Genomic DNA, 16,006 nt, shown 5'->3' with positions numbered 1-16,006 from the left:
TCCTGTTGTCCCTTGGACCTAAAATGAGCTTCTGAGAAGGAATGTCAAGCTATTATGTATATTGTCCAGGTTATGACATTAAGATTACATGCTGGTTTTATATGAAGTTGTATCCTAATGTAATTGATAGGGATCTTCCCTTGTCTTCGTTAAACTTTGTGTGATACTGAAGGTGGACATGTTGGCCAGTTATTTTGTCCAAGGACTCATTTATTATTTTATTCCAAATAAAATGCCTATTAGGATTTGAAGCTACCTTCCAAACATTCATCTTTTAAGTAAATGGGTAATGCATAGCCAAAATAAACAGTAATTATGATCCTGTAATGATTTGAGTGGTGATCTTTTCTTTCTTTGTCTTTTATTTATGATTCTTTAAAAAAAAATGCTCGCATTCAAAAAATTCAATAGAATTGTTGGGTTTTTTCTTTCATATTCAGACAGAATTTTAGGTGTGTGATGAAATTTGACCATTAGTTTTTTAGTACCACTCAGCATGGCTTTTAGTGGGTTTTAATGTGAAAGATGTTGAAAGGACTCTGAATATTATGATTGCAACCCCAAACATGCTTAAGTAGTGAGAAATAAATAAACTAAAGCAATTAAACAAAATCAAAAAAACTAGATATAGCATTAAGGTAGTGTAAGATATCTCAGTAGTACTTAGTTCTTTCTTGAAATTTATTAATTCTATATAAAGGATACTTAGAGGTGCCAAAGTAGTTTATGTCATGGGAGGGAGTTGGAGGTAGACCTCCTGCATGCCACTGAGCTTAGCAGGAGCTTGGCCAACAAAACAAATGATGGAAGTAATAGACCCAAAGCACGTTCATAACTTAAAATAATTTTGGCATTATGGATGGACAGTTTATTTGATTTTTCAGTATTTCATGGTTGCCACAGGAAACTGACACAACTGAAATACTTTCTTTTAATCAACAGAATAGCTGAGCTGATGCCAGTGACAAGCAAGATTCCTGAGCTGAGGAATTTGGGATCAAGTCTATTCAGATTAGGCTTGCCTTGTAGCAAAGTTCAGCAAATGTGTTTTTAAAAGCCCACAAAACTGTAACTAGTTATTTATTATTAGATATTGGTCCAGGTCCTGTTTTCAGTTGCAGCAGTAGCCTGAATATATCCTTGGGGTTTTTTCTGTTAATAGCAATAGTTTATATTCAGTTCACGGTTGTGTCTTATTTGTAAGTTCTTGAGTATGTGGACCTGGCTCTTGGAAAAAAATGACATTTGAGTGCTCCATAAAATGAAAATAATAACAAAAGTTGATTCAGGTAGGCTCTTTCTTCCCTGGGGGAAACCTTGGTTGGATAATTCACTCTACAGGTAACATAAAAGTTGAAAAAGGAAAGGAGATGAGGCAGGCAATGTCAGGACTGTTATCCCTGCTTAAGTTGAGAAGACAAATATGGTAGTCTGAATGGAGAAGGACTCTGAGTAGCGGCAATATATGATGGGCTCAGAGTCTACAACACTTAGCAGTCTGAGAGCAGTCAATAATACGGTTTAGAAAGGCTCCCTTTTCCTTACATTCACACACAAATGAGATACCTGTTTCCTTAAATTTTGTTTGTCACCAGATGAAGAGACTAAGTTCAGGATAGCACCTACAGATTTTATTTGTCAGGGCTCTAAAAATGCCATTGCTGGAGAGCTGAAGCAAATTCCTCAGTTTCCGGCTATCTGAATTATATCAGCAGCTGCTAGTTTCTTACACAGGTTTGAAAGGAAGCAAAAAGCAGAAATTATGTTGTGCCTTCTTTTGGGAACTTCTTGGTATCACTAAAAGTAATGTTGAATCTTATACAGGGAAGGTGGCTTCTTGAAGTTGTATAGAACAGAGCTTGTAAAAATAAATTGATATAATGGCATTTTTAATGAGCTTGCATGTTTGGTCAGTAAAGGGAATCAGTAATGATTGTGTAATATATTTAGACATATACATGACATCTGGTTCAGGTTCGTGCATTACTTTGATTAAAAAATTAAATCAAAATGTAGTAAACATGACATCCTAAAGTAAATTGAAAACTGAGTAATTGAGAGGTAATTGTAAAAGTAAAATTTCTGAGTGGATGTGTTTTTGATGAGTTCTACAAAAATGCTACATCTTCTGTACTTGGAAGTGATTCAGTGGTTACCAGGAGGCTGTGTTCAGTTCTGGTGTTTGTACCTTAGGGAAAAAAAGAAAAAATGCAAAACATAGCTCTTCAAAAGTTTAATGGGGTAAAAAAACAGAGGAAGGCAGGGCTCAGAATAAGAATGTATAAAGCACTTCCTACTGAAAAGGTTCAGAGTGTATCTATGCTTATGCCACATTTCAGTGGTTCTCTCTGCAGAATTTGGAAATTGAACTCATGACACTGGCAATCTCAGTAGGTGTTGTTGGAGAAAAGGTCAGCTCCTATGACCTGAGAAAGGTCTTCAGGGAAGAGTTAAGGCTGTAAGTGTCTTTTTGACATAAGTGCCAAAGATGTGATGAAGGCTTACATTCATTACCTGAGAATTTTGTGTTTCCTGGATTCTCACAGCAGTGGATTTCATTAAGATATTTTGGACCCCTAATTCTCTGAGGATTGAGAATTGAAGAAATCAGTCCTGTGACCTGGGGCAATGAGTTCCCTGAAACATCAACACCTGACACAGTTAGACCCTAAACACTGGTGAAGGTTGTGATAACTGCAAAACTAATTTTGTGAATTTAAAACTTCACCAGTTTTCTAAAGGCTGCGTTTTCCAGAAGAGACCTGCAATGCACTGTAAAATTGGATTTTGTTCACAGCTGTAAATGCTTTGCAGTGCAGAGTGATGGCTGGAGTCAGGTGGGGTGGTTGCATACAGCCTGTGATGCCAGTGTGTCCTCAGCCAGACTGACTGGTGTGGCACAGCAGATGGTAGGTAACCAGAACAACCAATGTAAGTGTGACATTTTCCCCACCAGACTACGGACGAGCGGGTTCGGCTGCCGGACATCCGAGCGAGCAGGTGGTACCAGTTCCGCGTGGCTGCTGTGAACGTGCACGGGACGAGGGGCTTCACAGCACCCAGCAAGCACTTCCGTTCCTCCAAAGGTGAGTTTTCCCTCAAGTGTTCTGGTACTCACCTTCCTCTCACTCACACCTGGAGCACAGCCTGATCTGCCTGCTTTTGTGGCAGAAGGTTTTTAACAGGTGGGTTCTTGAGTAGTTTTGCCATTGACTTTAGAAATGGTGTGAGATTTGTTTGAAGTCAGCAAATGAATTGAAAGTTGAAGTGTTATTATTCTTTTATCAGTAAGGGTCTCCATGAATAAAACTCCTTTGAAACATTTTCCACGTGATTGGTATGAAACTACGTGACCCTGACCATGAAACATGAAGGAACTTGGGTTTCAGTGTGTTAATCCAAGAGGTTTATCTTTTTTCTTTTTAGTTATGAGAAATAGGTTATTATCATATGTTTAGTAGAGTACTGGAATATTTTGTTGCCTGTATCTAAACAATCGTAGCAGCATTGTTTTGATGGAACTTTGGACCCTCTTAATAAAACTTTCCCCTTGCTAGCACTAATTTTAAGTGCTTAGGAATAAAAAACGGCATAAATACAAAGCAGCATGTTTCTGTTCATTATAAAGGCATGCCTGATGATCCACAAAGTATTGTAGGAATTTTTGTTGTTAGTTCTGGTTTTGCAACTGTTTGGGTAATGAAATAACTTCGAAAACTATTTCTGTACAAGTAAATGGTAGTTGGGGGATGGATAGAAATGGTTCTCCCATCCTGTGGAGTTCCTGGCACTCTCCCTGGTGGGCTTTTGACCAACATGAAGAAAAAAATTTTCCCAGATGACTTGTAGGCGTAGTATAGGGGTTAGCACAGGACAGAAACTATTTCCATTAGACAGGTGATCTGGATGTGGTCAGTCACCCTCTCTTAAAGGCAGTTGATAATGTGGGCATAGCCAGGCCATGGCAGTTGACTTCAGTGCCGAAGAATGAGCTCCAGCACTCTTCACTCTACTGATAGAAATAGTTTCTAATAGAAAGACTTGTTATTTTAGTAGTGACAGAATCTTTACACTGATGTAACTTTGCATACTTTGAGGAATGTATTTCCTCCTCTTTCTTCTGACAGCATTCTCTTGCAGTACAGGCAGTTGCCATCTTTGGGTTCCTGTGCTGGCTTTTAGCTTGCTGTTTGGCCATAGTCAGTCCTAGAAAAAAATCGTTTTGGAGGTGTATTTATAAAGGCATGCAAGTAAGTACTTTTGCTGGTATGGAAGGTTTAATCACTTACTGAATAAGTATATTATTATTATTAGCCTTAATAATTTTTTTGGTGCTCTAACCATATTTGTGGTAGGAAGGTTCGCCGGCATAGCTGTCCCATTACTTCTGTGACCACAAACCTTTTAATGTATAAAAGAAGTATTATTTTAAGAATTTATTATACTTAAGTAGCATACCATTTGAGTCACATAAAATAGTACAGTTCCTTCGGGCTGTGTTGAGCTTACTGTAAGGACTCTTCAGCAGCAGTACCTTTCTCTTTACTTCTTGAACAGCACTTCAGCAGCTACAGCAGTTGCTGAATCTGGCACCAACTTTCTTTTAAATTGAGATCACTGATGGTTGTTTTACTGAGTTTGTGAATATTTCCCAACTATTCTGCTTGAAAGCACTATTACTGCAGTTACATAAAGGTATATCATGGTAGCACTGAGGTTTTGGCTTGAACATGACATTTTCAGGCAGGACTTGTATTACTTTCAAAAAAGTTCGTCCCCTGCTGAGTGTGCTAGCCATTCTTAAAATACCATCCTTGCTAATGAATATAAGAATGTCCATGGTAAGTCATCCTGAAGGTCTCTTCAGCCCAGAACCTGACCCCAGCCAGAGGTGGGTTTCTGGATAACAGTGTAAGAGCAGGATAAACACATAGGGGTATTTCTTCAGAATAGCCTCCAGCTGGCAGTAATTTGTGTTTCAGGAATTTGTGGTTTTGAAATCCTTACATGAGTACCAGAGTGCTCTTGTGGTCTCTGCAGCTACCCCTGAAGCACTTGCTCTCCTTGAAAACTGCTCACAGCTGTCTAGTGGAGGTGGAGAGCACTTTTAGGATTTTGTGACAAGGGCAGTGGGAGTCAGTAGTACCTCTGCATGCTCTTACCTAATAAACCAAAATTTTGATAATGGCAGAAAGTATGTAGTCAGCATTCTTCAAAAGGCTTCTGTAACTCTCAAAATAACTATTTTCAAATCTGAACTCCAGCCCTTGGCAGAGGATTGTGAATTGTCAGACAAGCAGCAGGGAGTTCAGTTAGCTATCAGCTTCATAGCCCCAGTCAGCCTAGGCTGGCAGCTCATTTGGCCATTCTAGGGGCTGTGGAACTGTCAGTGGTTGTTATAAAGATGTCGTATTTGCCAGATGAAGTGTGTAGTCACTCTAGGTGACTCATGTGAAGATGCTGACTGCTAGGTGCTGACTGCTGGGAATGATACTGGGATGCTTCGATTGGTATCTTTTAGCCTCCATGTCCCCAGGTAGGCAGTCAGAGTGGTAACAGTTACAGTGTCACATTAACATTTAATTACTACTTTGGAGCTCAGTGGGAAGTGGCAGGCCCTGCCTGGTAGAGAGGCAAGAAGCTGCTGCTCAGATGTGCCTAGTTTTTTGAGTGCCAGCATCTACTGGCCCCTGCTGAGCTCCTACAGGCGCATTTAACCTCCAGTTTGGAAAAGAAAAGGGGATTTTGGCACGTCACCTTTGGAAACTTGCTGCCTTTCTGTGCTATGTTTGTGTGAAGCATGGACAGAAATTCACATCAGTGTTTGACTTCACCCTGTTGTGCCAAGACCAAGAGAAGATTATTATCTTGGTCAGGCTTAGCAGAAGGTTTCTTCAAAAATAAACCCTTTGATCAGGAAACATGACAGGAATTCTTAAGACAGTTTCTCACGCAAGATACTGAACTTTTACCAATTGCTCATAAGTTATAATGAATAGCAAATTATTTGGGTTTGTTTTTTTCTTTAAAGGAGGATAAATATGATATTTAATCTGAATCTGGGGAGAAGTATGGCACCACAAAGTCTCCGTCACTAAATATTTTAAGCTCTTAAGAGGAACGTTCAAAAACCTGCTGTAATTACTCAGAGAGAGAATTCTTGTCTGGTTACCACAATACTGTTTTATACTGTTTCGTGTCTTTGAAAGTGCAAAAAACATGATCTCTAAGTAGACACAGCAAAATAAAGTTTTGTTTTATTCAAAATGATGTTGAGTCTTCTGAGGTAATTTCCATTAACTTCTCTATCACTAAATAAAGCTCCGTATTTTCCAAAGTAATTTAATTTCCCAGTCATGAAAAAGACAAAACCAGGAAAACAAGAGTATTTCATCAAGGATTTCAACTTGCCATTCTTCATCTAGTTGTGTTTTGTGGTCTGATCTACTGCAGATTTTGATGCTCTTATACTGTGAACATTTGAGGTGAAGGTTTATTAGCTGTTTTACACTGCCTCATGTGTTCATCTATGGCATTAATTTATAGATAATAAATAAAGTGACACAGCTGAGAATTTTTGAAATATTCAAAGTTTAGTCATAGCTCTTCTTTTTTAATGCTGTTTATTTATTTTTTATAAAGGAAACGAAGGGTTTGCATGTGCTTGTCTGACATGACCCTTCACAGGGAATAAAGTGATGCTTTGTTTTGCCAAAATGAGATTCCAAAATTACGAGAAACATGGGTTGGATTATGTCTGTCTGTGGTGGAGTGGCTGGAAAATTAAGTGAGTACTACACCTAGAAAGTGGATTCTTTCGTATAAGTGGGACTGTGCACATGGACTTCTACATTGATTTTGTCAGCTAAAATTGATCAAAATTTTCTGCTATTTTGGCAGATTTTCACTTCTCTTTTCAGGGTTTTTAAATTTTGTGTGCTTTCCCTTTTATCTTTAATTGAGTGGCAACAATTTGCAATAACAGCAATAAATAAAGGTAACTGAATACCTGAGAGAACATTTTTGATCCATAAAGATACAAATATCCTTCTCTTCATGTTTAGACTGGCTCTCTCCAAGCTGTTTCCTTTCTTCTGGAAGCAGGAGAGAACTGTTCCTACAATCCATAAATTAGTCTCCTTGGATGAAAACTACCTGTGTTTTTCTTCCAGTAAGCAGGCACTGCCTAACCTAACTGGTCAGAAGCTGCTTGGGACTAATAATACAATTTTTAATTTGTTGCGTTTGGTTCAGCATTCTTAGGCTATTTTTTTCCTAGCTTTTTATGATTTGTGATGAGAATGAACTCTCGGTAACAGGGACTTCAGTTAACTCTAGGACTCAGTGTTAGGCATTTCTCTATCATATATTACCTCACTGGTCTGTAGGTAGGTACCGTGCCATTTCCAGAGACAGGAAGATCAACACAATGAGCCCAAACCATCTGACCCTTCCTCCCCTGCTGAAGGTTTTTATCTTCACCATGAAGGCACTTGCCAGCATACACTGGATAGATTGTCAAGCAAAAGGGAGCAGACAACATTATTTTCACAGCCCATAAGTACCATGCTGGATGTGATTTCATGCATACGTTACTGAGTGTTAGAAAAACCAGAACAGACACCCACTCATGGCAATAAAATTCTTTCTGTTGCTCCTTTGAGACCAATGATTTTTTTATGCTCTTGCACAGCTGGTTTATGTGTGCCATTTCCATCGGGCAGAGCCAGTCCTCCTGCTTACGCTGTGGAACTGTTTAATGGTTGGAAACTTGTCTGTTGAGCAGCTTGAGCAGACTTTTAGAGTTGGAAGGTCTCATGTTTGAAAGATAGCAATGGGAGATCTATTTTAAGGCAGGAAAAAAGCTCCATAAAAAAGGTTTAAATTATTGTCACACTTGCTCTCACCTTTACAGCTTGAATGAGAATTCTGGTTCCGATGTCATTTTCCCCCTCTCTCATACCTATTCCAAATCATTTACTGTTTTCACTGCAGTTGCCACATTGAAAGACAAAGTGGATGCACTGCAGCAGTGTATGACGTGACTCGTGTATAGCTTGCCCACACTGTTTTTTAAGGATGCAAAAGTGTTTCCAGGTCCTATTGATTTAAAGAATTTTGGAAAATATAAACTATTACTATGTTTACAAATGTGAGTGCGGGAAGATGTGCATTGTGAAATGGTGATTATGTGAGAGTTTTCTTTCTTTCCTTTATTTACAGCAAGAAATCCTCCCTTTTGGGGACTGGAGACAGAATTTTGCTTGCGATGGCTGAGTAGCCAGCAAGACAGGAATTTAAGTCCTTTGGGTATACTCAAGCCAAACACAATCCAGACAAATGCAGTACTTACCCCATGTGCTGGAACAGCAGCTTCAGCCTTGACCTAATGAAGCTATCATTTCTAGCAGTGAGAAGCGATTTACTTGTCAGGCTGCTGAGACCAGGATTTTTTTGGAGTTGAGGACAGCTGTCTGTGCCAAATTCTAGGATATATAGAATGACTTCTATTTCATTTGCATTGTCATATAAACTGCAAAGGAAAAGCTGCAACTACCATCACTCTTTCTGCAAACCAAAGAATTTGATTTAACACTCAGATAAATTCATGTATATAAAGTTCCAGTACTTCACATTTGAAAAACTGGCAGCAGTTTCCATTGCAGTAATTTTATGTCTGTGTATCTGAATTATACATGTGGGCAGTCAGTCAAAGGGATCACAGGGATATGAAGACTAACAGTAGAATTGCTGTTAGGTTTATAGTCAGCAGAACATCACTTTAGCTTTATAGTCAGGTTAACAAACACCTTATGTGTGTAAGCTTTATGATTCAGTACCAGTTATTAGACCTTGAAGTATTTTAGCACAAGTTGTATAGTCCTTTTAATATCTACATGGACATAACACAACAGACCACCGTGTAGAAACATTACTTTTCCATTCAATAATGCAGAAAAAACCAACTAATCTGTTATCTGGTAACTGGCTGGCATGCATTATAGAGGAGAATGCTTGTAAACACATCACAGGTTTTTTGATTTTTCTGGATTCTTGTTTATTTGAGAGGCCTAAGGGATGTTGGGGTTTTTTGGGTGTTCTTTTTGAAGGTGGGGTTGGGGTTGTTTGGTTTTTCTTCCTATTAACAGAGATCACATTGTCTTACCCTGCTATTCCTTCTCACTTGTCTGCTTTGCTGGTGGAATGAAATCCTTTCAAATGAACAAACAATTAATATTCTTGGATTCTTAACTTACAAAATGATCATTCTGTCACTTGTAATAGTGATGAGTGTCACAGAAATATCTTGAAATGGATGAATAAATTATATAGTGGTATTGAAACACTTAATATGGAATGGATCCTAATCTGATATAAAATGTTCACTGAATGTCTTAATATTTCAGGTAATACACCCCAAATGCATGAAATATTTTACTGATGCATTCATACATACAGACAGGATTTTTTTCAGTTGATTAAATGCAAAACTGTAAAGTTTTGTTTATCTTTGATATTTTACATCTTTATAGCTTTTTATTTTCTTAAGCTTAGTCTACTATTTTTAATAAAGCTCTTAGAGAAAATGTGTTACTTTCAATGTCTCACCTTTTCATGTCTGTTAGCTGCAGATCTCCTCCTTTCTGTCTTCTACCACCACCACCATTCTTGTTCAAAGGCATTTTTGTGGATGACATTTGAGAGGCTTGCAAAAGAGTCTTTGAAGAAAGAGGGCACTCGGGAAAATATCTGCTACTGCTGTATTGTTTCACATGTATATTCCTTCTAATAGGACATTCCTTCTATCCTTAACTATAATTACCCAGTAACTTTTAATGCAATGTTTGTATTCTCACACAGAAAAGAAGAAATGTTAATAGGTTTTCTTTCAAATGTGAATCAGTGTTTTGTCTGCTGACTGGACTGTGTCTAGTGAGCACAGAAGACTTGTTACTGATAAAGTAATGTTTTCAATAAACTATGCAGGTATAAAAAGTACAGGGTGATATGCTGTTGCTGTAGAATTCAGAAGAAACAATCTGTTGGTTTCAGTGCTTTCAGTTCTTCCTTACTGCTTTCTTTTGCTGGAATGGAGATACAAACATTTGAAAAGAAAGAATCTAAATTTGGTCATTTGCTTTTAGACCTACAAAAAATTGGTGAAGAGAACTTCAAAATATTTTTAATCATGTAATACACTTTGTCCAGAAGAGCTGTTTCATTTAACTTTTAGATCTTTTTTTAAATGACTTTCTATCTCTTGTAGAGGCAGAATGAAGACGAATTATTTTACAGTTTGAATTATTTTTGCTTTTATCTGATCATTTGGGAAGATATATTCTCTGAAACACTTTAATTTTATCCCATATGTTTTGTATACATAATACATGATGCATAGTACTTCTGGGAGATAACCTGAATAATTCACCTACAGTAATATGATCATGTTGCACTTCAGGTTATAAATGTTTTATTTCCCTAATATAATGCCATATAACATAAAAAAGCCCCTAGCATTTTAAATTGGTGAAGATGAATGCTTAATAAAGGTCTTAGATACATAAATCACGATTCTGTTTATAGTTATTGTCCCTAAATTACATTTTATACCTACTTATTAAATAATAGAAGTAAATGAAAAATTGTATGAGAGAATAGTACAAACAGTTTAGCTAAATTTTTCTTTAATTCTGGAATTAATAGTTTGGCATACTTTGAGATGGAGTGGTTGGCAACTTCACAGGTAAGGAAATAAGTGTAACAGCAGTGCTTCTCCAAAGCCAGAAAAAATAAAAGCAACTGACTTGCTAGTGGATTAAAAAAAACAAGTGAGAAGTAAGGCATTCTTACTATTTGGAAACTATGTTAAATTTCCAGAATTCTTGAGTATGCTTTGTAACTTTTATGGCCAAAAGTTAGGTTGAATTATATGTGTGAGGAAACAGGGACATCCATTACTATTTAACTAAAATGGCATGTGTGAGGAAACAGGAGCATCCATTGTTATTGCAGCAAGAGTCCTGTTCAATAACACGAATAAGTCATTATTTCACATCTGCTGATCTTTAAAAGAGAAATGCTATCTTTATTAATTCTGAATGTGTCTTTTTTTATAAACCAAATGATGGAATTTTTTGGTGAGACCATTTGTCGTAGGGATTATCTGATGAATTTAGTATGCCTGGCATGTTTATTTAACAGCTCATTTACCATTATAAAATAATATAAGGTAAAGCATACAGTAAATGAATGTCTGATGTTCCCTCCTCACACCTCCAGTTTTATTTCTGGCAAATAAGTGATGGTTCATATGGCTAGAAGTTCATAACATGTCTTAGTTACTATGAATTTCCTTTACTCTTCTGATATACTTTTAATTTTTTTTTGTTTTGTGTCTCACTGCTTACTTCTACATAAATTTTGTTTTTGCAGTTTCCTTATATTTTGTCACCAATTTTTGGCTACCACAGACATTTAAAAAAAGGTCGAAATGAAAAAGTGGGATTAAAAAGTAGGAGCTGGTAAACAGCAAATTGGACTTTCAGAAGCTTGGTTGCAAAATTTCCATTGATTCACATTACTTGGGGGCAGTATATTTTATAGTGAGTCCACAGGGAGGACCTACATTCAATACTGGAAAAGATTCAATATTGAATCTTTTCTGAATATTCAACCTCTGACTCTCATGTCTCTTTCCTGACTCTAGAGTCAGCACAAAGACAACTGAAGGAATACTATCTCAGTTGATATTGACCAGGAATTGAACCAGAATAGTGAAATAAATCAAAGAGTTAGCTAATTGCTGTTTGACATTCTAAAAAAAAATCCTATTGATTTCTACCATGGCATAATATATCATTATGCTTTAATTATATTTATTCTAAGGAAATGTTTATGTCCCATGGTGGTAGATATCAATATTAGAATTTTGAAGGAACATTCAAGGTGTCAAAACATAATTTTATCATCTGAGAATTATCTGGCAATGAAAAAATATTCAGTGTTTCAGCCATACAGTTCTGTGCTGACTCTACAAGGTCACTTGTAGAACCTGAGTGTTTTACACTCGCTATGTATTTAAATTAGTGAATGACAGAGGGGAAACTGATAGGTGCATTTTTATAAAGCTTCATAATGTTTGTGAACTATCAACAACACAGTATAATGACAAACTAGATGCTAACTCATAATTTTTATTTCAGTAGAATTTGAATTTCTAGAATTTACAAGAAGCCATATCAGGTATGAGAAGTCTTTGCCTGAAATTTCCTCAAGGTATTTAGAGTGTTTAATCCAGCTCCTGAATGCCTCATAAATACATGAGATGAAGATAATCTTTACCTCGCTGAAGATAATTTTGACCTTAGAATATTTTTTTTTTTTAAATTCCAGATCCATCTGCTCCACCAGCTCCATCTAATATCAGGATTGCCAATATCAGTGCAAACAATGATGGGAGTGTAAATGCAATGATTACTTGGGATCTTCCAGAAGAGCCTGATATCCCAGTGCACCACTACAAAGTCTTCTGGAGCTGGACGTACAGCAAATATGTAATCCCAGCAAAAAAAAAGAGAAGGAAGATTACCGATGGGGTAAGAAAGAAATCAGTAAATGGGACAGAAATACAGTTTATTTCTGACACAAAACAGAGTGTAAGTATAAAATGTGTGATAAGTTGCAATGATTTCAGCCACTGGTAAAGTAGTGGTCCTAATTTTTAATATCACGAAGCCATAATAGACACTTTTGACCTCTCAATCCTTTTCTTACACTGAACCCTGGGAGACAAGTAAACTTCTGCCTTAGAATAGAGGTAAATAGTACAAGGTTTTTCAGGAAAGATGAATGAAAAGTTAAATTCTGTTAATCCTTTAAATTTAGCCTTATTCACTTAGTGCTTCTTAAAGATTATTTTATTTAAAAAGCCTGACATCATCTGTCACATTGTTCTTTCACTCTGCAAATAAATCTTGTGACACTATCATAGAGAGTGATCGTTAAATAGTCAGTATAGGTCCAAGGGAAAAACATACCCAAAACTCTTTAAATAAACTGCTGCACCAAAGATCTGGCAATATTTCCTTAGCAGCAAGTTCCTATGAGTTTCTTGAATAATGTATTAAATATTGCTTTACTGGAAAGCTTTTTGTTATGATATCCATATCATATGATATCCATATGCAAATTGCATATTATTTTAAAGCAGTTAATAGAAATAATTAGATAGAAATAATAGAAGTCAGTTAGACATAACTTAATTCTCAGTGCTTTTGATAGTGAGAATGTTAACACTGTGTTTTGGCTCTGGCTGCCCATTGCACTGTGATGAATGACAGTCAAAGGGTCACAATTCCCTCTGTGTCCCTCAGTCACCAAACCCTGACAGAAATAAAGGCAACGAAGGCTGTGTGATGAAATTATGCAAGTCCATTTGCACAGAAAGGAAGGTTAGTTCTTTATTGTCTTTTAAAAAAATAATTGTTGCAAGACAGGAGTAGGATTGGACTGTGCTATGTAGAAAAGTTTGTGTTCTTCAAGAAACCTGACATTGGGTAAAGACCTTCAGGAAAGAGGCTTCAGCCTAAAGCTATCAGGGAGCCTTCTCTCTACGAGCTGGTCCTTAAATCAGAAACCTCAGAGAAATTTAAAATTGGTCTGGATCTTTAATACCTTTGCATAGGATACTTCCTACATACAAATAATGTTAAAAAAGATCCATTATAGAACATTACAGTAATTGAGACCAAGTTCTGACCTTGAATGTAGGGAAATACAGGGTGTATTTTATAGAAAAAGCAGGCTCTTACAATATCTTTCATATTATTCCTGACTTGTACTTTTTCTTCTGCAGTATGTCATGAAACTGCACAGCAAGGCCAGTGAGATTCAGGACACTCAGATGCTATTGCTAATCAATGGTCATTTGAATATTGTAGCAACTCTTAGGCTAAAAATGGAAAAGGCAGGAGCACAAAAAAAAAAAAAGGAAAGATGGAAAAATCTAAATTGTTAAAGATCACTGAAGATTATTTTTTGTCCAGTTTTTGCCTTTAGATGTAGCCCAACCCAAATAATGTCATACTGTTTTCCATATGAATTCATTCCAGGTAGACATTGAATTAGTTTGACTACAATATTGCCACTGTTAGTCAAGACTTATAGTCAATAGGTCAGCACTAAAGAAATAAAAATAATTACTATTTAATGCTTTTTGACAATCCCTTTTTAACATCCCAAGTGTTAAATGTGGGATGGTTACCTTGGTACATGGTTATCTTTTTTACTCTGTACTGTCTGTCAAAAGACACAAGGAATTCTAAGGAAAACATGGGGTAATATCTTCCACATGGCGTATGGACTAGAAGGATCTTTTTATAATTAAATCTAGGCAAAATAAAATATTAGACTACTGAGAAGGCTGGACTCTGCAATATCATGTGCCTTGTCTTGATGTATTGGTTTTTGACTGGAGAAAATGATAAACCTAATCTCTTGTTTCCCCATTTTAGACACTTCCATGACATTGGAAACTGTATTTTTTCTATTGTTTTCCATTCTCTACAGGAAAACTGTTATTTCCAATGAGAGGGTGTTTTTGGTTGGTGCTAGTTTGTTAAATTTTTATTTTTGAGAGTTGAAACAAATAGAATGTATTGACAAATGTATTAAATGTTGGATTTTAGCTATCTTCAGACTGTCCGTCTCTAGCTAAAAGTTTTCAATTGCTTTACTGACACAGAAATTGGGGAATAAAGTGCTTAAATTCCTTTTGCTAAAATGATTTTGGCATAAGAGAAAAACCTTGTTATATAGAAGAATACCCCTTAGGTTTTGCCTAAACAATGGGTTTGGAATTGCCAAGGAACTGCCAAAATTATGCAAACATTGAGTAGGTTAGTATTTTTAAAATGACACAGAAAAACAGAGTCCAATTAAAGAAATCTTTTACAGAAGTAAATTTTTCTCTGAAATTTATATTTGAGTGTTCTAACTTCAGAAAAATAGTGTGCCTAAGATAACAAGCCTGCTTTTAATAAAGGCCTGTGTTTCAGCAATATTATAACTGCTTTGTGTATTTATTCTATTATAGGCCCAAAATTATGTGGTCCTGGAGGGGCTCCAACCCAACAGCAACTACAACGTAGAGCTGCAGGCAGTAACACGTTGGGGTCAGATACGCTTAAAAAGTGCTAAGGTTTCTCTCCATTTTAGCACGACTCAGGACATCAGGAATAATAGTGAGTAACCATACTCAAACACCTGAATGCTTTCTCTCTCCTTTATCTGGAATTTGAATTTTTTATATAATCATTTCTCAAATTTTAAAAAATCATCTTCTTCAAGTGGGCTGTTCCATAGCACAAGATCATCCCTTGGTCAACTTGAGTAACCTTTTCATGTTAAATTTCTTATATTAAAATTGGTGACAGTTTTTGCCTTATTCTTTGACTTAGACTCCACTCAACTAAAGTAAACACTTGCAAAGAAAATGGAAGCTTTTGCATAACTGTAGTGTTAATATTTTTTAGATGCAATACAGGTGTGACTACTGATGTTTTTCTAAATGGATTGAATAAAAGCATTTCTTTGTTCCTTAGCTGGACAGTATTAACTAGCAATATTTTTCAAAATAACTGGCTATTTTTAGTATCCCACTAATTCAGATTCTTGGACCACAAAAGCTTGAATTGATATATAAAACATTGGCTCTTCTATTAGGGAATCGAAAACGTTCCATGTCTCACAACCATGCATTCTCAAAATATTGCACACATAGGACCCACATTCAAATTAAAATCTCAAGATGTTTAGATGTTAGGTTATATATTGTTAAGGTCTTTAGAACCTCACATGCTAAGTAATATACTTGAAAATTTTATCTGAATCTGGCAGCAAACCATGATTCTTAGTCTTGGTTAAATGCTATTTATACAATTACAATGCAATACTGAGTTACTGCCCCAGTTGCTGATGGGTCTCTGATTAACTAATACAACAGAAT

The 16,006-nt window shown here is 36.3% G+C and overlaps 1 protein-coding gene across 1 annotated transcript in view; it reads left to right on the top strand.

Moving 5' to 3' along the window:
• ANOS1 (anosmin 1) overlaps window positions 1-16,006 on the top strand; it is a 134,503-nt gene that overhangs the window by 83,583 nt on the left and 34,914 nt on the right. Inside the window, exons 6-8 of the mRNA XM_039550253.1 lie at window positions 2,957-3,086; window positions 12,394-12,596; window positions 15,095-15,242. Of these exons, the coding sequence (XP_039406187.1) occupies window positions 2,957-3,086; window positions 12,394-12,596; window positions 15,095-15,242 (481 nt within the window). The remainder of the gene's footprint in view (window positions 1-2,956; window positions 3,087-12,393; window positions 12,597-15,094; window positions 15,243-16,006) is intronic.

Source organism: Corvus cornix, chromosome 1, assembly GCF_000738735.6.
Source record: "Corvus cornix cornix isolate S_Up_H32 chromosome 1, ASM73873v5, whole genome shotgun sequence".
Classification (NCBI taxonomy): domain Eukaryota; kingdom Metazoa; phylum Chordata; class Aves; order Passeriformes; family Corvidae; genus Corvus; species Corvus cornix.
The sequence above is the reverse complement of the archived record's forward strand: the minus strand, read 5'-3'. Positions and strand labels throughout refer to the sequence as shown.